Source organism: Juglans regia, chromosome 9 (assembly GCF_001411555.2).
Source record: "Juglans regia cultivar Chandler chromosome 9, Walnut 2.0, whole genome shotgun sequence".
Classification (NCBI taxonomy): Eukaryota; Viridiplantae; Streptophyta; class Magnoliopsida; order Fagales; family Juglandaceae; genus Juglans; species Juglans regia.
In genome coordinates this window covers 18,273,368-18,295,527 of record NC_049909.1, presented here as the reverse complement: position 1 = coordinate 18,295,527, position 22,160 = coordinate 18,273,368, and the positions used below count along the sequence as shown (strand labels likewise).

The window sequence follows — 22,160 nt, the reverse complement described above, 5'->3', positions numbered from 1 at the left end:
GTTTCTGGATTTGACCCCCCCTCTGTCCTTCGCACCTGAAGTCCTAGAACTCTCTGTCATGCTGGTTATGTGTGTCACGGTGAACCACTTGTGCAGTCTGGTTTGTGACTAATATCTTGACCATTTGAGTTAGTTGAGCTATGTATGCACTCATTACATGCATCCTCTCCTCTTGGGCTTGCATTCGAGTTTCTTGAGCTTCCTGCCGTTGCAGCACATCTTGATGTTTGAATCTAGTATTGTCAGTCATAAATGGTTGTATGCGGAAATGATGGTAATTTGAATGGGCGATGGTAATGTGTGGCTAATTTTTGGTACAGAATCGGAGACTTGATACCACTATAATGTAGCTTGTAGTAGTAGGAGATAATGGATTGGACTGTATATTAATGGATATTTGAAAAGATGAGCATTGGAGAAGATGATAGAAATGGAAAGTTGATAAAAGTAGAATCACAGTTCTGTTCGAGGCACACATTCCTCCAGATAAATTCCCTCAGGAAAATTGTTCAAAATATTCGTTAAAACTCACACCCGTTTTTTACCTCCCCTATATTCTCTGCCAGTAACTAACTTTACTAACAGATGCCTTACACGTGTCCATCTACAACTGTAAATAAAATGGTAAACTAGTGAATGATAAAATGCATAACAATCGACTACTACGCAAAACACTGTGTTTTATTTCTTCATTTCTTCAGATTCGTTGGCCCATGTTCTCTTCCAATTTCAGCCCACTCCTTCCTTCTTGGCCCATCTTCGTGGGCTTCATAACACGTTGCTTAGCAGCATCTCAGAGGCATTATAATAGCTCAAGCACTAGCTAGACACTCTGAACATGTCCAAACAGCATTCAGTTGCAAGGCCTCTGTTCCAAAACTTCTCATAGTACTCCCCATAGGTAAAGTTTTTATACACTGCTGGCTGATCATCGTTGATCAGCTCCTTAGCAGGTCCAATCACAGCAGCTGGAGATGGACAGTAGAATGTTGGAATGGATATTCTCTCCTTGTTGCAGTTCACAACGGCTCGATGCAGCACGCTCTTGTGTTGATCATTGCTAATCACCTGATTACAAAAGGAAACCTTAGAATCTTATGCAACTTTAGGAATCATGACTTTATTTCTCATAGAAAACATACTAATTCTTCTACCTGCATTTGGTCTCCAATGTTGATAATGAAGGTATTTGGAATAGGATTGACAGCAATCCATTTGCCATTTCTTAAAACCTGCAATCCAGGAACATCATCCTGAAGAAGAATTGTTATTAAATTAGGATCAGTATGGCCAGGCAAACCATAAGTAAGCTCTGGCTGCGGACAGGGTGGATAGTAATTCAATGCCATGTGTTGGGCTTGCTTCCCCAATGCCTTCTCAATGTAGTCTCTTTGCAGGCCTAAGCTCTCGGATATGGCCTCGAGAAGTCTTAGCACTAACCCTCTGATACTGGTGCAGTACTCAGCCACGTCCTCCCTACACAAAAAACAACTCAATTAACCACTTTTGATCAAAATAATCGATTAACTTTTCACTTTTTATGTCAATTGCTCTTTAAAACTTTCAATTTAAGCAGAAAACTCCAGAGGATAGCAATGGAGGATATGAATCCTAGCTCTAACCCACCTAAAGGATGGAGGATATGAAGGCCATTCGTGCACATAGTCCTCGAGAGGATAGCAATGGAGTCTTAAGAAATCTCTCCAGTTGGAAACTTTTTCTGTCTTAACGTTGAAACTAGTGGAAAGCCTGGTGGTTTTGGAAGGGTCGTCGGAGTAATTCTTCAACCTCTCGCTCTCTGGCAATCGGAAAAACTCTCTTGCTATGCCCAGGATTTTACTAATAGTTGTCACTGGTATTCCATGATTTTTAACCTGAGGTCAACGCATTGCATGCAATAAAACGTAAGAAAAAAAGTTCATAAATCACGAAAAATATAAATTTTTATGATCAAACAATGGATTATACAAACATAATTCTGGGTACCTGAAAGAAACCATCATGTTGACATGCCTGGCCAATCTGTTTGATAATATCCTTACGATTGGGGCCCTCCAAGCCTCGGAGATCGATGAGAGGAATGAAGCCCTGATCAGATATCTGAACCTCGGAGAGATTTGGCCGGTCGGAAATGGGTCGAATGTAATTTGAGGGAACATGGCTCACAGTTGGTGCGAGGTCGGTCAGCAGGAGCTTAGTGGTGTCCATTAATGCAATTGCGAGCTAGCAAAACCCGCGAACTGCTTGTATTATGAGGAATATGAGTTGGTGTCCACTCTATTTATACACGAACATGGCAAAATGACGCAACACTTCATGACATCACGCACCCACGTAAGACTTTAACTATATGAGAAATCATATTGTAATTTCAATGTGGAAGTCTCTAGTATTTTTATTTTTTTTTAAATAGTTAAATTTAAAATTTTCATAAAAAATTATTTTTTAATAATCAAAAAAAAAATTAAAAACTACATCTAGCGTTATTCTCTACATGCATATCATCGTGACTGTTTTTTTTTTTTTTTTAATTTTATGCGGCATGCATGTCATGATGATGATGTCCTTCTGAGTGGATGAGCTATTGCTAATAACTACGTGCGGAGTGATGGTATTATCACTTTAATTTCTATTATCATTTTTTTGTTTTTATGATGTGGTATTAAGTGATTGTAAATTATTTATTATATTTTATTTATAAATTTATTTTTTAATATCATATTTTAAAATAATTATGAGAAGATGATAAAAATTGAGATGATAAATAAATTTTTTCTTTTATATATACATATACGTCATTAGAGGCAACGATTTCTCGTAGGAAACACATGGTACTGATCGTTAAGAGGCATTTAAAATTCAACGAAACATCAACCACTCGTGCAGATTGGAAGAGAAATCAGTATATACACCTACCTTTTGATAATTTTAAGACAAGTGAGAATTTGCTAGCTGACGTACCATATATCTGCTTACGCAAGAAGACAACTATAAGCTGCATTGAATGGGAAATCGAGATTTCTTTATTGAAAAATCATATTTATAGTTTTATAATATGTAAAGTTCGCATCTTTTTTTAAAAAAAAAAAAAAAAAAAAAAGTGGTTAATTAGATTTAAAATTTAAGTGTAAAAAATTATTTTTTAATAACTAACGGACTCTACTTTTTTCTAAAAATAATACACAGAACGTTAAAACTATATCCAACATTAAATTTTTATAATTTTATAATTCTTTTTATACACCTCATACTAATGTTTAGAAATTAAGACGGCAGATATACCAATAATCAGACTCATTGATTGCGGACTCAAAGCCAGGCTTTGAGCTTTGTTACATAATCTCCATCACACTCCACACTCTACATTTTTTTAAATTTTTTAAATTTTTAATATTTTTTTAAATTTTTTTTTGAGTTTATTCTTTTTAAATTATTTTAAATTTTTTATTCATTATTTATATAATAAATATTTAATAAAAAAATAATAAAAATTAAAAATAATGTAGAGCATAGAGGTTGTATGAATAGTAAGAGGTTGAATAGATTTTTTTTGTTATATATTATGACTGTATAAAAACCGACCACACCAGCCATTATTGACGCGAACTGGCCGCCAGATTCCGAAATCAATAGAAAACCGATCGACTAACGATAGAAAAATATGAGGTCATGGTGCACATGAAACGCGAAGTTGACATTTTATGAGGTCATCGTACTGACATCACCATCCAAACGTCATTCAGCCAGAAATAAATGAGTTAGATAACCATTAAATCATGGTCCCCCACTCAGAGCTGGAAATGAGAGGCGGCCGTGATAGCATAGGTCGGTTCGTATATAGCTCGAATTTTATTTTTCATAACACATATTTTGTTAAAGATTATTACGTACCTTTCTTTTACCATCGATCATCTTGGCGCGTAGGAAAATCTTTTAAAATTGTGTTTGAATGTTGAATTGAGTTAAATGATAAAATATTATTAAAATATTATTTTTTAATATTATTATTTTAAAATTTAAAAATTTTAAATTATTTATTATATTTTATGTTAAAATTTTTAAAAAAAATTATAATGATGAGTTGATATGACTTCTTATCCAAATTTTACTATTTAAAAATAATAGATATATAAAGTGGATCACTGCAATATTTATGATTATTCGAATGAATTTTTTGAATAACATTATGTTTAAATAAAATTCATTTTTTGTATCTATCTATCTTTAATTATAAACTTTAAAATTTTAAATAGAACCAAATTTTATATTATTTGAGAAAAAGAGTTTTAATATTTATAATGATTTCCATGACTATTCATTCATCTTGAAGGACAGCCCCTAATTAAGCTGTAACTTGCTAGGAAATAGTATGAAACTTAATTTTCTCATCAAAAGTATAATTTTTTTACGTTGGTACGTTTTAAAATTGGCTTTTCCACCGAAAGAGCGTTTTGAAACGGATTCAGAAAATGGTGCACCAAACATGTGGTCGACTAACAGGGAAGCGGCTACAAAGACACGGCCAAATGGTACGTAAATCGGGCATGGCTGACACTTTTTTTTTTTTTTTCAGAAAAATATAAACTTCATTAAACACCAGCTAGCAAACGTTTACAGAATGCAAAATTTCTGGACTAACAACCAAGGTAACTACATCCTCAGGTATTGATAGTGCAGCTTTTGCTAGTTGATGAGTATAAACATTAGCAGCTCTTTTAACAAATAAAACTTCCCAACTCACTAAACCTGAAAGTTTAATCCTAGTGTCATTCATAATCATCCCCACCCGATCCCATCTAACCACTGGTTGCTCTAAACATTTGACATTCGAAAGAGAATCACCCTCCAGAATAATTGAGCTACATCCCAATTCTATAGCTAGATCTACAGCATACAAAGCACCTTGAGCTTCTGCAAGTAAAGGATAAAACCAGCTCTGCCTTGTCCTGCATTCAATCCTGCATCCCAATTGATCTTAGTAACACCTAGAGGAGGAGGATTCCAGAGCCAATCCTCTTCTATCATCCCTCGAGAAGATGTATTAATCTTGGGTTGAGCATCTTTGAATTCTTTTAAATATTTCTTGGCTGTCTGCATCAATTCAGAGGGATGAGTAAAAGAATTCTAAAAAATAAATAGATTCCTCCTATGCCAAATGTTCCTTACAGTTAAAGCAAATAATTCAATAGTATATTGATCACAGGTTGAGATTAGTGCCTCAAGTAATTCACCAAAATTTTCAGGTCTGATAAATCTTTTCTGCAAACCAAATTGACCTTGACTCCAAACATCCATAGCAGATGGGCAATTTCGCAAAATATGGATCACAGTTTCAATCTCACTCAAACAAATAGGGCACTTCGAGGATTCACAGATTTGCTTCTTAGCCAGATTAAACCTTGTAGGTAAAGACTCAAGACAAGCTCGCCACAAAAAGGTCTTCACAGCATTTGGAATTTGAAAATTCCAACAGTTAATCCACTCAATTTTCTTATTAACAGCAGAAGAGGACTGACCATACCTTACTGCATTTAGCTCCTTTTGTAAATGGTATGCACTCTTCACTGAAAGACTCCATCTTTGGTTCCTAACCAAATTAATTTATCCTCACACCAGTGGAATTGATTGGTATCTTATTGATAGTATCAGCTTCAGCTTCTCCAAACATCTCCTTAACCAAGTCCTTCTTCCATTCTTTCAGAGTATGGTTGATAATAGAAGCCACCTTGGCATCCCTAGGCAGAATATGTGAAACAGATTGGACTTTAGAACTAGAGGGAATGGGCAACCACCTGTCCTGCCAAATGAGAGTACTCTGGCCATTACCAATTCTCCAAATGGATCCCTTTTCAATCAAGTGTCTAGCTGAATAAATGCTTCTCCAGATGAAAGAGGGAGTGCCACCTACCTTTGCCTTCAAGAATTTTGTAGTAGGAAAGTATTTCATTTTAAGGACCTGAGATGCCAAAGAGAGTGGCTTTTGTATAATTCTCAAAGCTTGCTTAGCTAATAGAGCATTGTTAAAACTTTCAAATTCTCTGAATCCCAACCCTCCTATTGATTTTGCTTTTCCCATTTGATGCCAAGAAACCCAATGTGTCTTCCTCTCCCTTTCTTGTTGTCCCCACCAGAAATTATGCATGACTCTATTAAGTTCACTGATAAGAGCCTTGGACAGTTTAAAAACTCTCATACAGTAGGTCGGAAGTGCTTGAATGATAGCCTTGAGCAAGACCTCTTTTCCAGCTTGAGATAGTAGCTTATTCTTCCAATTACTCATTCTAGCCCTGACTCTATCCAGGATCCCTTTAAAAGCTTGTATTCTTGACCTGCCTATAAGAACAGGCAATCCAAGATGTTTCTCATAACTTGAGGTAGCTCTAAGTCCAGCCATGGAAATGATGTAATCTCTAGTTTCCCTCCTGGTGTTAGCACTAAAAAAGATTGAAGTTTTATCTTTGTTGAGTTTCTGTCCAGAGCCCTTTTCATACAAATCAAGAAGATGAATTAGCTTAACCCACTCTACACCATTTGCACGACAAAAGAGTAAACTATCATCTGCACCATTTGCACGACAAAAGAGTAAACTATCATCTGCAAAACAACAAATGGTTAATACTTAAATTGCTTCTGCCAAAGTGGAACCCATGAATATGCTTAGAAGCTAAAGCTTGGTATAAAAGATAACTCAAGACTTCTGATACAAGGATAAAAAGATAAGGAGACAAGGGGTCTCCCTGCCTCAGTCCCCTTGTGGGTTGAAACCATGATTGAGGAACACTATTGATGAGTATAGAATAAGAAACAATAGAAATACACCTCATCACCAAGTCAATCCATCTAGAGCTGAAACCCATCTTATCCATAGCTGCTCTCAAAAAACTCCATTCCACCCTATCGTATGCTTTGCTCATATCAAGCTTCAAAGACATATAGCCTTGCAGCCCCTTGATTTTACAACTCATGGAATGCATAGCCACAAAAGCCACAATCACATTATCAAGAATTAATCTACCAGATACAAAGGCACTTTGAGTAGGAGATATGATCTGAGGCAATATAAGCTTAAGTCTGTTGGCTAATACTTTAGAAATAAGCTTGTAGATAACATTGCATAATGAAATAGGTCTGAAATCATACACTACTTGAGCCTTTTTCACCTTGGGTATTAGTACTATATAAAGTCTGATTTACGCATGACATGTCACCAGTAGAATTTAGGATCTCTAGAACAGCTCGAGTGACATCTACTCCCACTATATCCCAATGATTTTGGTAAAACACAGCTGGGAATCCATCAGGACCAGGGGAACCTAATGGTTTCATCTGAAATAAAGCAGTCTTTACCTCAGAAGCAGTGAATACCTTTGATAATAGATTGTTCATATACTCATCCACCCTCTTCTCTACATACAACAAGCGCTCAGAAATCTTATATGGTTGAGAGGTAGAAAACATATTATTATAATGTATTTTGAAAGTATCTGAAGTGTCTTTCCTGCTACAAACCACACTGCCATCTTCCTTCACAATATTATGGATTTCATTAGTTCCTCTTCTCTGATCCGCAACTCTATGGAAAAATTTGGTGTTTCAGTCTCCCATTCTGAGCCATGTTTGTTGTGCCCTTTGCCTCCACCTTACATTGTCTTCTTCTAATTGAATGTCCAGTTCCTTTTGCACTTGTTTCACTTCCTTGGTCAGGTCACCAGTATTAGCATTCTGCAGATTAGAAAGCAATTTGATTTTGTCCTGGGCCTGTCTCCTATGTTTATCAAGAGAATGTTTTTTCCACTGAACTAAAGAGTCCCTACAAATTAGAAGTTTGTTGTGTACACCCCTCAAATGATATCCCTCCAATGAATCAATCTGAGACCAACAATTGTGAATGGTTCCATTGCAGTCTTCCCTTAAATCCCAACTTGCCTAGTATCTAAAGATATTTGTTCTGCCACCTCCTTCATTTCTACTCCATTCCCTTCCATTTCCCATGGAAAACACTAAAGGACAATGGTCTGAAGAGTGTGCTGGAGGAGCAGCTACCCAAGGATCTATAAATTGTTTAATCCATGTGACATTACCAAAAACTCGATCCAATCTTTCCTTAGTGAAATAGGCTCCCTCCCTGCCATTATTCTAAGTAAATTTAGTCCCCTCATACCCTAAATCACTCAGGCCACTAGAAGCCACTGCCTCCTTGAATCACTTCATTAAAATCCACAAAGCAGATCCAAGATTTATCTGAGTTAGGCTTAATCAATGTCAATAACTGCCAAGTACTCTCCCTTTATGAGGTAGAAGGGTGACCATAGAACCCAGTAATCAACATGTCTTCATTGGTGTCCTCTCTTTTAACAGACAAAGATATATGGTTTTGAGAATAAGTATTTAAATAAATATCATCAGTATTATTCCACAAAAAAGCTAGCCCTCCACTCAAGCCTCTACTGTCAACTACAAAACTTCTATCAAACCCCACTAAGTTTCTTACTTCTTCTACTTTCTTCCTTCCACACTTAGTTTCCATAAGAAAAACCACCTTGGGACAATTAGACTTCACCCAAAGCTGAAGTTCTCGAACTATACAAGGGTTCCCAAGCCCTCTACAATTCCAACTCAGGCCTATCATTGCTGTTGGTGGAGCTGCACAGTAGCCTCCACCAACCCAGTTTCAAAACTGCAGTTTTCCAACACTTCACCAATTTTCTGTTTTTTTCTAGTTATAACCAGATCACACAGTTGTGTATTCCCATCTCTCTTATTTCTGCTTTGAGGCTCAATTTCAAAATCCATTGGATAGTTACCTTTTGGTGCCCTGGCTCTTCTCTTCCACGTGGACCCTTTAGAAAAAGTCCCTTTCAAAACAGGATTTATATTATCTGAATCCTCATAGTCTCGAGATATGGTGAAGGTAGACAAAGCTGGATGAGAAACTTCCATTTCCATATTGCCCTCATGACTGTCATGTATTAACTCATCTGTCTCCTTAAAAAAAAAGAGCTTCCTTTATTGTCCTCTACTTGTTGCAAGTTATCTATTCCACCCCCTACTGCCTTTATAGTTGCTATCAATAGGATTGGAATCTTGGATTCCTATTTTGTCCATATTTCCTCTCTCAGCAGCCAACTGTACCCCCTTCCTCACTGAATCCTCATGTTTGACAACCTGCTTTTGTGAAGACTCTTTCATTTCCTCCTTAGAACCCCCCATCACTTCAAACATGTCTGCCTTAGCCTCATCCCCTTTTCCACCACTGGCCTCTATCTCATGCCTCCACTGAAACTAATTAGAATCTATTGCACCACCATACTTTCTTAGATCAAAAATATTTGTGTTCATTGGTTGTGCTCGAAGCCAAGGACCAAATTGCTGTTTGTACACTCTTTCTCTCATATGTTCAGTCATTGGCCTATAACAACCCTTCCCTTGATGAAATAATATACCACAGTTGAAACAAAAAGATTGTAATCTCTCATACTTGAAAGAGATCCAGTAGTGATGCCCATTAAGACTCAACCAACAACCTCTCAGTAAGGGCTTATGGATATCAATAGCTACTCTCACTCTAAGACATCTTCCCTATGCTGAACCATCGGATTCAACATCTACCTTGATAACATGTCCAAGAGTTGCACCAAATTGATTCCCCAATTCCTCAGACATGGCTGCTAGAGGCATATTGTATAATTGGACCCAAAAAGGTTCAAATTTGAATTGTATAGAATTAAGAACATCAGAATCATCCACTTCTTGTACTGTCAGTAACTTTTTATCAAATAACCAAGGCCTCCCACTTAGCACCTTATCTTTATCAAGAAGAAATTGAAATTCAATAAGGAATTGTTGATCCCCCAACTCCTTAAACCTTACCCACCCCTCCAGTCTCCAAACTTGGGCCATAGTTTTCCTAAAAGCTTCATTATTTAATCCTTTTTCAGTCAGCACTTTGCCAATAATACAATGTTTTCCATGAATTTCGTACTCTTGTTCCGTAGAAGCATGAAAAATTGCACTTTCTTCATCAGTTAGATTAAGTTTTTTCCACTGTTTTGACATAATTATCTCTTCCACCTCCATAGCTTTCTAAAACTACACTCTCTGCAAGGAGAGACTAAACACCTTGCCAAAGGAAGGGAACCACCTTACTATTCTCAGAGAGAAAAGAAGGCACTCAACTTCATTTCCAACCCGGTTGTCACTTGTTAATAACGGTGCCTAAGTACAATCCTAGATATAAATTTAAAATAATCACAAATATTTATAAAAAAAAAAAAAAGAAATTTATTATTGAAAAAATAATTTTTTTAAAAAAAATGTTACTATGCCCACTTCATTTGCCCATTCATTTTGACAACTCATATTTTTTTTTAATTTTTTTTACTTAATAGTTAAAAAGTGAATATTAGTATATTGATATTTTTTTTATATTTTTAAAAAATGTTTTAAAATGATAAAAAAATAATAATAAATTTGAACTAGCGGTCAAAATGAGCTGTGCTACTCATGCGACAGAGTAGCAGCACTCATTTTTTTATGTAGTTATCATATTTATTCACTTTTTTCAATTTAAATATACAAAATTTACACATCCTAAGATTGTAAATATCATTTTTATATTCTTAATCTATTTAATTTATTATAGTTTATTTTAAGTTGATATATGAATATATATATATATATATAATGACACGATACGGCCCATCGCCTTTCAGATTCCAGGAAATGTGGACGAGACACGAAGATGTTTTTAATTGTGTTAAAACAGTATGGGAGGAAGAAGCAATTGGGACTGGGCTGTGGAAGTTGGCATGTAAATTAAAAAAGCTGAGGGTGGCGCTCAAACAATGGAATGTAAATGTTTTTGGTTGGACACATACACATATCGACCAGTTGGAAAAGGAGATAGTTGATTTGGACTCCAGACTTCAAGTGGACGGATCTGAGGAGGTTGATTCGGCTTTGTTGGCAGCAAAATTGGAGCTGGCAGAGTGGACACGTAGGGAGGAACTGAGACTGTCACAGATTGCTAAACAAAGGTGGGTTGAGGTAGGGGATGTTAATGCTCATTTTTTTCGTAGTCTAAAAAACAAAGGTAGTAATTGGATCCGAGATATGACTCTAGAGGACGGACGTAGAATTTGTTCCCCTGAAGCTGTACATGAAGAAGCAGTGAAGTATTTTTCTGATTTCATGGGCGCTAGAAATTGCAGGCCTTGTCCGGATTTGTCACCTTGGATAAAAAAAGAAATCTCAGAGCAGGAAAATAGCAGTCTGTGTGCGCTCCCTTCAATCCAAGATATCAAGGAGACAGTTTTTTCGATTCCAGTAGATAGCTCACCTGGTCCGGATGGTTTTACGTCGGGTTTTTATAAAAGTTGTTGGTGGTTAATCGAGGGGGATGTGGTGGAAGCAGTGTGGGATTTTTTCAGAGGGAGTGAATTACCCAGGTTTTACTCCTCAACTTATCTAGCTTTGATCTCGAAGGTTTCCAACCCTACAAGTTTTGAAAAGTTCAGACCAATTAGCTTGTGCTCGGTAATTTATAAAGTATGCTCAAAATTGCTAGTGAGAAGATTAGTGCCGATTCTGACCAATAAAATCTCTCAAGAACAAGGTGCCTTTATACCCGGTAGAAGTATACTGGAAAATATCAGCCTAACACAGGAATTGATTCAAAGCCTGAATAAAAAAGTCAGAGGAGGTAATGTAATGATAAAGGTGGATTTTGCAAAAGCTTATGATAGCATTAGCTGGGAGTTCCTTTTACAGGTATTGGATGCTTTCGGGTTCTCATCTCAGTTTCGGGAATTGGTAAAACAATGTGTAACGAAAGTATGGTTTTCGGTGGTGATGAATGGTACGGTAAAGGGATATTATAAAGGGGGAAGGGGGTTGCGGCAAGGAGATCCCTTATCCCCAATTTTGTTCATTCTAGTGGAAGAAATTTTTTCAAGACTCTTAAAAGAAAAATTTCTAAATGGGATGATTGGAAGGTTATCACATCCGAGGGGAGCGCCGTTGATTTCACACCTTCTATATGCAGATGACATGGTTATTTTTGCTAATGGGGCGAAAAAAGGAGTTAAAACAATTATGGATTGTCTGAAAAAATATGGAGATTGGTCGGGGCAAGTAGTGAATAAACAAAAATCGGCGATTTACTTCTCGAAGCATATTACAAGGACAAGAAGGCGTTCCAGCCTAAGAACTACGGGGTTTGGGCAAGGTACGTTTCCCTTTAAATATTTAGGAGTTCCAATTGTCTCTGGTAGATTACTAAATAGACATTTGGAGGAGTTGTTGGGTAAAATTAAGAGTTTGATAGAAGGGTGGAAGGCTCGGTTGCTATCTAAAGGGGCGAGATTAATTTTGCTTAGGCATGTACTTTCTAGTTTCCCAGTCCATTTGCTGTCGGTGATTCCTATACCCAAGGTTACTATAGTGTCAATGAATCGTGCGTTCAATACTTTCTTATGGGGTATGGAAAATGGGAAGGAAAAAAAAATGGGTAGCTTGGGAAAAAATTTGTAAACCTTTGGAGGAGGGAGGAGTTGGGCTGAGATGTTTAAGTGAAGTTCAAAAATCTTTAAACATGAAGTTAGCTTGGAAAGTGCTCGCGGATAAATCATTATGGTCCTCCTTTTTTCGAGCCAAATATATTAAAGACAGCCATATTTCCTTGGTTAATCCAAGGAGGGGTTCGGGGTTTTGGCGTATGGTGATGAGAAGTATTCCGGAGGTATTACAACACTCTAGATGGCGTGTTATGGATGGGGATGTGTCCCTGTGGTGGGATAAATGGTCCTCGTTGGAGCCATTGGGAGTTCCTGGTATGAATATACCAATGCCGAGGTTATCAATAAAAGAGTGTAAGTTGGCTTTTGGGTGGAATGAGGAATTACTAACAGAATTACTGGGAAGGGAAAAAGCCTTGGAAGTACTGATGCAGTTGGGAAATTGCAGACAAGGCCCGGACAAATTGATCTGGATGGGTAATCCAGATGGAAAATTTTCAGTGAAAAATGCCTGGGAAAAGACGAGAAAAAGGGCACCAGAAATTCCAGGTTTTAATTGGATCTGGAACTCGTGTCTACCAAAGAACATTTCAATGACCATGTGGCAAGCTACTCATGAGGGGCTTCCAGTTGATGACAATCTGAGAAAAGAGGCGATTCCAATTGTATCAAAATGTGTCTGCTGTGAAGCTGGAGCCTATGAAGACATGGATCATGTGCTGTCAAGAGGAGAAGTGGCGCAGTATGTATGGAGAAAGGTCTCGAATCAGTTGGGCATGGTGTTTGTTCATTCCGTTTCTTGGAAACAGAGAGTAGGATGGTGGTTAAACAGAGCAAAAAAATGCTCTGCTCGGGGGATGTTGATTGGTTTAATACCTTCAATTGTCACTTGGCAGATTTGGCTATGGAGATGTAAAAAAAAGATGGAAGGGCTGGATATTCCGAAAGAGACTCTTTGGAGAATAATTATCTACTGGATCTCCTGGGTTGGATTAAAACTCAAAGCAGCAAAAAAATGGAACAATGTTGATGATGCAGTTCTGTTGGATCTCGGGGTTCCCATTAAACACAAGACAAGGAAAGAAGTAAAACTGGTTGGCTGGAAGAAACCGAGAGTTGGCTGGTTCAAGCTCAACACGGATGGATGCAGTCTGGGTAATCCAGGAAGATCGGGTATAGGTGGAGTAATACGGGATGACAAAGGGGACCTCAGGCTGGCATATGCGCAGCAAATTCCTGAAGGTACAAACAATAATGCTGAATTAATTTCTTTACTGCATGGGCTTCGGCATTGCAGAGATATGGGGCTACAATTTGTTGAAGTGGAAATGGACTCAAACATTTTAGTCAATTGGCTGCGGAAAAGAAATTGTGGTATTTGGTACCTAGAAGATTTTTGGGAGGAGATAATGCAATTGTTAAGTTCAACAAGGTACACAGTGCAGCACATTTATAGAGAATGCAATGGTTTGGCTGATAGCCTAGCTAAGTTGGGTGCCGCTGGCAGCTTATCTTGTTGGAGAAACTCGGTGGAATTGCCAACACACTTAAAAGGGATTTATCATGTAGAAAAGGCGGGCTTACCGGCATTAAGATTTTGTTAGTTTTATTTGGTTTGTAGGTGGTTAAGGAACTTCCAATGTAGTATGTTTTGGTTTGTTTAGTTGTTAAGGTTTTCCTCCACCACAAGTGAGGTCTTTTTTAATATAGTAGTGGGAGGAGGTCATCATCATATGACCTCGTCTCTTTTATAAAAAAAAAAATTAAAAAAATATATATATAATATTTACAAGATATGGTTTGGTTTAAAAAAACATAAATAAATATCTGCATGATGGTTTTTATCTATGGAATAATCTAATTGGACAAAATAATAGATATTTATATATATCAGTTTTAAAAATTGAGATATCTGATGTACAGCAAAATCGTATGATATGGTATGATAGAACCATAGAACCCGTACTACATATTGGGATGTTGGATAATTAATTCTATTAGGCATATTCATCCGAATTGGGTTTTTTCTCGGCCGGTTCAAGAACTCGGATAACTGGATTTCGATTCGAAACAAATTTAGACTAGTACCTACATAGAAAAATTCAAGTACACCCGATCCAAGTACTGGGTTTAAAACTCGAAATCCAGGTTGACAATCTGGTATCTCTTTTTTTTATTTTCAATTTGAATGTTTTGATGTTTCTTCTTTTTTATTCTTTTCTAGCAACTAAATGAATAGAAAATCAAAAGGAAAATACATATTATGTCTAATGAATATCCATTTATGGTTTTTTTTTTTTTTTTTACTCACTTCTCTTTTCCACAAGGCTTTTTATTGGTAGTCAAGGAACATATAGACTTTCATTTTAAAAATTAAATAAATAGAATTTGAATGCTGCATCAACATTTTTTTTATAAAAAAATATTCATAACATGTAGCCTTTGGTTAAAGAAAAAAAAAAACTAACCTGAGTTCTGGTTTTTTAAAAATCGGTTTCAATCTGGGTTACGGCCCCAGTTTGACCCGTGCTAATCCGGTCTGGGTTCCAGCCCGATTTTGAAACCCAAATTCCCAAATTGAAACTCGGATAAACAATACTAAATTCCATCGCTTTATGTCTAACGATGAGTCTACCATCAATTCCTTTAGATTTTAATGGAGAGAAATTGGTAATTTTATTTTTTAGTGAAGAGAAAATGTGAAATACGAACATATCAAAAATTAAAAAAAAATATGGAATCGAAGAATATTAATACTATACAAGTTTGAAAAAAAAAAAAAATGGAATCGAAGAATATTAATACTATACAAGTTTGAATAAGGAATAATGCTATGTGCTCTGAAGAATGCTATCGAAAGCGGATTTCTTTTTAAAAAATATTTAAAAATATAGAAAAAATATGTAAAAAAAAAATAAACAAAATAACTTTAAGGTTTTTGTTTTCACAATTATTTTCATTTAATCTCATCTAATAATTATAATTTTTTTAAATTTTCACACAAAATAAAATAAATAATTTTTAAATCTTAAAATAAAATTAATATTAAAAAATATATTATAATAATATTTTATTTAATTTTTAATTTTTATATCTCCTTATCTCATCTTATTTTATCTATAAAAATAAACTAGGCCGGATTCATTTAGATGTTAAAAGTAGTTCAGCTCAGTTCACTTTGAAACCTCATGTGTCATCCAAATATACTTTGAGCTGAGTTTACATCCGTAAAAGCATTCAACTTGTTTTATACTGTAGACCGACGTAACCCATTCTTGACTTTGCAAAGATTGTTGACTTCATCTATCAGTGATTTCTGTAAAAAAATAAATGAAAGGAAACGGATAAAAAAATTAAAGAAAAAGTAATATGAAAAAAAAAACTTAAAGAAAACGGAATTGTAAATACTATGAAAATGAAAAAAAAAAAGAAAAAGCAACGGCTGCTCCAACTCCACGTTTTGAGTCTTTGACCATTATTTTTGTTTGCGCGAATGGCTGCAGGACATGTAAATACAAAATTTTTTTCTTTGCTATACATGGTATTGGAAGAGTAAATTATTTTGATTTTTCTTAGGTGAATAGTATTAAATAATGGTGAGATTTATTTATTTTATAATTTCTTAAAAATATATCTACACTTATTTTAATATTTAAGTATATTTTAAATTAATAAAATCTATTAAACTTATTTAACCATCTTAATTTATTATTATTTATAAAAAAAATTAACACAACTCAATTCAGGTAAGAGTCCAAAAGCATCCCTCGAGAGTATCTCTCGGTGTAGCACGATCTTGAAAGGCGAGAGACGGACATACGTGTGCGCAAATGCATCAGACAGTATGCGAGAGACAGACAGACTGGGTCCCAAATTGATTGATGGGCTGTCCTAAGTGTCATCATTAAAAACAGCAAGGTGGCGTGGCTGTCTACACAGCCACATTAGCTGTTACTACTTCATTCGAAAGTCTCTATAGGCGGGGACTACCATGTGGCATGTACCGAGATTTTCCGCCACGGACAATGCTAGAGCGACCTCTTAGGAACAATGTTTTAAATATCCGACCTCTTAGGAACAATGTTTTAAATATCGAATCAGACTCGATAGTATTGAAATAAAATATTTTGATATTAGTCCTATTTTAGAATAGCGTTTTGAAATAATATTTTGAAATAGTCGATATATAAATAAATTATATATATAAATATATATAAATTATATTCTAAATATAATAATCTATATATAAATAAATTATATATAAATACATATATATAAAAATTATAAATAATCTAATCTGAATTAAAAATAAATTTGTAGTTTAAAAAAATGAAAAAAAAAACACACAGGTCGAAATATCGGCCGGTATCGACCGAAATATAGGCCGGTACAGGCCGAAATTTAATCCGGTATGGCCGGTACGGCCGGTATGGAACAGATATAGTACCTGTACCGACCGGACGATCGAAACGAAAAATTTCGACCGTACCAGCCAGTACAGTATGAAATTTAAAACACTGCTTGGGACTCCGCTGGGAGCTCCACTGATTCTGGCATGTATTTTTTTTAACTTATCTTTTACATAAAAAATTTTTCATATTTTAAAAAAATAAAATAAATTTAAAACATTATTAAAAAAACACTTTATTAATTAAAAATTAAAAAAATTTATTAAAAAATATTTCCTCAATTACAAAATAAAATAAAAATCATAAAATATTTCCTTAATCACGACGTAATTAAAGAATTATTTTTTAATGATGTTCTAAATTTTTTTGATTTTTTAAATATTTAAAATTGTTAAAAAAATCTATATAAAAAAGAATTAAAAAAACACATAAAAAATACATGCTAGAGCCAGCGAGATCCCCCGCCGGTGGCTCTAGCATTATTATTTCCACCACAACATGCAATCGACGCAATAGTATTGTGGTGCAAAGGAATCATTTTTAAACAATAGTCGAGCTACTCTGCTGCCCGCTAAAGCTAGTTATTTTTTAGCCTTTTTTCATATTTTTTTAATATATTTAAATATTTTTTTTTTAAAAAAAATCTCAATATACTTAAAATCACTTTCTTGATCACTAAGTAAATCTGCCTATACTTAAAAGCCACTATAACGTTACTATTTATTACTGTTCATCGTGAACAGTAAATCTAAATCAGCCTTTTTTTTTTCATATCTTATTACTGTTCATCGACATTATGATGAACAGTAATGAACAGTAAATTTTTTTTTTTTTTTTGTCCATGTGAATGCCAATGTGCGACGCAATACCGCAATCGTGCGTAGGGAATGAGAGAGAGGAAGAAAGAAAAAGTGGAAAAAATATTGATTTTTGAGTTTTAAATGATCAATAAAGAAGCTGTTTTTTTTTTTTTTCTTCGCATGTTTTTTTCGCATATCCTATTACTGTTTATTATATCATACGCCATACAGGATTTTACCACTAATTTCAAAATAACCAAGCCATTTATAAAATACTAATATTCCATCATTAAATAAATAATAAAATTTTGTTAAATATTTTTAAAAAAGTATAACTATATAAATAATTAGATTTTTTTTCATGTATTTTTTTAATCATCATAAACATTTTTAAAAAAATAAAAAATTTACAACATCATTGGGTCAGGAGGGAATTGACAATCTATCTCTTCCCAAACAAAATTATTGAGTTCGAGGAAGAGATTAATAGATTCTTAAGTTTTCATAAACTTTTATATATTTTTTAAAATATTATTTAAATATAAAATATTTTTTAATTTATTAATCTAATCATTACAATTTTCTTAAATATAAATTTTTAAAATTTTAAAACAAAAACTACATTAAAAAATTATATTCCAATAATATTTTAACTTTTATAATATTTTTATTTTAACTTTTTTTTTTCTCATTTTCTAAAATCAAATAAAACATCTTAATCCAAATAATTTTATATATTACTATTCACAAACCATGTCACTACTATTAATACATCGATCTAAATCATATCTAAGGATATAATGTCTACGTGTGTTGTTTTTTGAAGGATGAGTATGCTGCTGGTACATTAAACTTTTTAAGATTTAAATCCAACCTTTCATTTTACCACTTCTCATTTTTTTTTCTTCAGTTGGATTGCTTCGATTTATATAATGAAGTACTATCACTATCATAAAAATTCTCCACATCTCTTTTCACTTGTTAGGTACAGAAATTGAGTTCATAAAAAATTCTCTATATACTACTTATTTCACTTATGATTATGTTTTTTTTTTTTAACCCAAAACATATTTTATTTTATAAAATAAGTTATTTTTCAACCGGGCAAATGTGCCTCGCACATTGCCCAACCGCTAGTGTATATATATATATCAAGTGGTCAAATTGAGCGATATAATTGGGAGGTAAAGTAGTTTTTTTCTTGAAAAATAATAAAATTATTACTAAATAACAACTTGTATACAACTATGTAATAAAACAATATTATTTTAAATTTTATTTTGACTTGTACTTTTGATTTGATGTGTTTAAATATAATAAAAAATATTATTATATTAAAGTTGTCTATCTATTGTGAATGAATTGTTTGCTTATTACTACCCTTCTTATTGCTTAGATTTTGAGCGCCGTTTGATATGAGATAAATTAAAATTAAAATTAAAATAAAATATTATTTTTTATTTTAAAATATAAGAAATTAAATTATTTATTATATTTTATATAAAATTTTGAGAAAATTATAATAATTATATAAGATTAGATAGTTTAAAGAAGAAGAGGAAGAAGTCAAAGTCGAGAGCCCCTTTAGTCATCTGGTCGATGGCTTTTTATATATCTTTTGGTTGCGTATGCCAGTCTGCAGTGGACTGAACCCATTTGCGTGTGTCAACTTCCCTTCTCTTCCCACTTTCCCTTTGTCCCGCTATGAAGCCCATTGCCACCTGCTTGCTCCATGTGCTTCCTTGTCTCCTACTCTTATCCCTTTATCTTATCCCCTAATGTGGCCCAGTGGCTAGACCCAATCTTGGGCTTAACCTTTTATCTCTCCACATTATGATTAAAGGAATGAGTTTGGATATGCAAACATATCTCATCTCATTTTATTTATTTTATTATTATAATTTTTTTAAATTTTCATACAAAAATATAATAAATAATTTAATTTTTTCAAATCCTAAAATAAAAATAATACTAGAAAGTTATAATTAATAATATTTTATTCAATTTTTAACAAAATATTTCATCTCATCTCATTTAAACTTTCTATCCAAACCAACCCTAACTAATCAATCGATTCAACCCAATAAAATATACTCTACCTAGGGGTGATACCCGCATGGTGCAGGGCGGGGTACCCGCACCCTGCCCTTCACCATGCAGGGCTTGGGGATTTTCGTCCGCCCTTGGGAGGCGGGGGCGAGGTCCCCCACTCCGATGTCGGGGGGTTGGAGGAAAAAACCCCATCTGCCCCAACCCCCGCCTACGCCAACATATTGTGTTTAAAAAAAGAAATTTTGGTCTAAAAAAAAATTATAATATAATTTAAATAATAATTAAAATTTATAAATATGAAAAGAACTTAAACTCATTAAAATTAGATTTTGGATTGTCTTAGCCTCATACTACTAAGTCTCACATTGCTTAAGGATGACTATTATATTGCATTGACCTCTTATATAAAGGTTGACATAGGAGCCAAGGCAATCCAATGACTTGAATACAATTTTAAGTATTTAATAAATTGTATATATCTATATACAATATATTTATTTATATATATAAATAAATAAATAATTATATATATGGAGTAGGGGCGAAGCAGGGCCCCGCTGGAGTCATCCCGCCCCCCGCCCCCGCCCCCGCTAGGCCCTCTCCATGAGGGGCGGGGCAGCGGGGAAGGGGCCCCACTGCCCACTAAGGGTGTTCATCCGGGTTCCAACCCGGGAACCCGAGTAAACCCAGACTGGGACCAGGGTTTCAAACCCGGGCCGGGTTGGTCCGGGTCAAACCCGGAACGAAACTCGGTTAAACCCGGGTTTCTTAAAACCCGGATTCCGAGTTCCAGGTTGAACCCGATTTTTTTTTTTTTTAAGAACCCGGGTTCCGGGATCTGGGTACTTTGGTGCCTCCATTAAGCTTCAACCTAGTTACACTGCAGGAGTCATAACTGCTTTCTATGTGAGAGTTTGGACCCAAAATACCTCTACTAATTTTACTACTTAAGAAGAAAAACACCATTTTGAAAACTTTCTTTTGTTGAATTGGTCTATGCATGACAGCTCTCTAACAATGAAGCTCATCCAGGTTTCCAAGATGAAGTGGACATTGAGTTCCTGGGAACGACATTTGGGAAGCCTTATACCTTGCAGACCAATGTTTACATCAGAGGGAGTGGGGATGGGAGGATTATTGGCAAAGATATGAAGTTTCACTTATGGTTTGACCCCACCAAGAATTTTCATCACTATGCTATTTTATGGAGTCCTAAAGAGCTCATGTAAGTAGATAGAATTTTAATTTTTTTTTTTAATTAAATTACATTCTCATATCTATATATATGAATTTATATGTGAAGTTATGAATTGACTTCTAAGGAAGAGTTTAAGTGTTTGGGTTAAATAATGGAACCACAATAAAGATAAAGCAAAGCTTGTTTGCAAAGGTTTGTCAAAGCCCTGAAAATCATATCGACATTAATACTTGATAGGTTTTAATACTTGACAGATTCTCTAAAACTTAAAAGACTTTCCCATCATCAACCCCAGCTGGATTGCCAGTCATAAACTCTGGTGGCAGCCGCTGATGAGGTCGATATCAGAAGGTAAGTCGACACCTACCATCACAAACAAAAAGCCCAGCATTTTGCTATGCAGATCAGTACAGTGTTCTTGGAATAAAGACACATGAACACACTCTATTATAACACCTATATATATATATGTATAAATCCTTATAACAGATCTTCAAGTTAGACCCCAACCCACAAAAAAAAAAAAAAAAGATAAGAGATCTTCAATGGATAAAGAGGCCTGCTAATTTTCTCCCTTTGATATATCATATATGAGTTAAACTAGAAAATGATATGCTGCATAGACTTTATGAGTTCTAGAAGCTAGAGAGCCAACAATATTGTCACATTCACAATTGGATTGGTATCTTAATTTTCTCCATATAAAAGCAATATTGGGTTTTTGGTGTAAATCCTGCCATTTCTCTTCTTTTCTTTAGATAGAGGTTACTTTCTTCCAAGAGAGGATTATAAAACAGAGAAACTATAATATGAGAAAGCAGAGCCAATAAAGACTAACCCCAAGTCTATCTCGTGTCTATATTTCATTTGATCCCATTTTTTAGTTAGTAAGATTATCCCAAAGACTAACCCCAAAATAAAGGAAAAATATTTTTTGTTAAGCTTGATATGAAGGCATCCTCAGAACCAATAACAGGATATATATATATATATATATATATATATATTTATAAAGCACTTCACTTTTTCAATGTCACCAGTGACTTGAGAAATTCCATGACCTGCATTTCCAGAAACACCATCGTCAAAAACCTTGAAAGCAACAACATAGAAACCCAAAATGTTCATCAGTATAAAAATATAATTATCAGTACTGAGTTCCATTGAATTACAAGCATAAAGCGCA

General features: G+C 34.6%; 2 protein-coding genes across 2 annotated transcripts; both read right to left on the bottom strand.

Moving 5' to 3' along the window:
- Positions 1-422: 422 nt before the first annotated feature.
- Positions 423-2,301, bottom strand: LOC108981437 (protein DMR6-LIKE OXYGENASE 2-like). Its single transcript, XM_018952608.2, has 4 exons — positions 1,987-2,301; positions 1,627-1,874; positions 1,155-1,476; positions 423-1,068 (listed from the first exon to the last, which is right to left on the bottom strand). The coding sequence occupies exons 1-4, from the start codon at positions 2,206-2,208 to the stop codon at positions 820-822; spliced, it is 1,041 nt and encodes a 346-aa protein (XP_018808153.1). The 5' UTR covers positions 2,209-2,301; the 3' UTR covers positions 423-819.
- A 2,583-nt stretch (positions 2,302-4,884) lies between these two features.
- LOC108981439 lies at positions 4,885-8,946 on the bottom strand. The gene is made up of 6 exons (XM_018952613.2): positions 8,805-8,946; positions 7,195-7,406; positions 6,818-7,097; positions 5,614-6,594; positions 5,167-5,564; positions 4,885-5,091 (listed from the first exon to the last, which is right to left on the bottom strand). The coding sequence occupies exons 1-6, from the start codon at positions 8,944-8,946 to the stop codon at positions 4,885-4,887; spliced, it is 2,220 nt and encodes a 739-aa protein (XP_018808158.2).
- Between the last annotated feature and the right edge of the window lie 13,214 nt (positions 8,947-22,160).

Coding starts and splice junctions, on each gene's coding strand:
- LOC108981437 (XM_018952608.2), bottom strand. CDS start 2,208: ATGGACACCACTAAGCTCCTGCTGACCGACCTCGCACCAACTGTGAGC. Junction 1,875..1,986: donor AACATGATGGTTTCTTTCAG/GTACCCAGAATT, acceptor CGTTGACCTCAG/GTTAAAAATCATGGAATACC. Junction 1,477..1,626: donor TCATATCCTCCATCCTTTAG/GTGGGTTAGAGC, acceptor TTTTTTGTGTAG/GGAGGACGTGGCTGAGTACT.
- LOC108981439 (XM_018952613.2), bottom strand. CDS start 8,946: ATGGAAATGGAAGTTTCTCATCCAGCTTTGTCTACCTTCACCATATCT. Junction 7,407..8,804: donor AAGAGCCAGGGCACCAAAAG/GTAACTATCCAA, acceptor TGTTGTATGTAG/AGAAGAGGGTGGATGAGTAT. Junction 5,092..5,166: donor TTGAATTATTTGCTTTAACT/GTAAGGAACATT, acceptor GAATTGATGCAG/ACAGCCAAGAAATATTTAAA.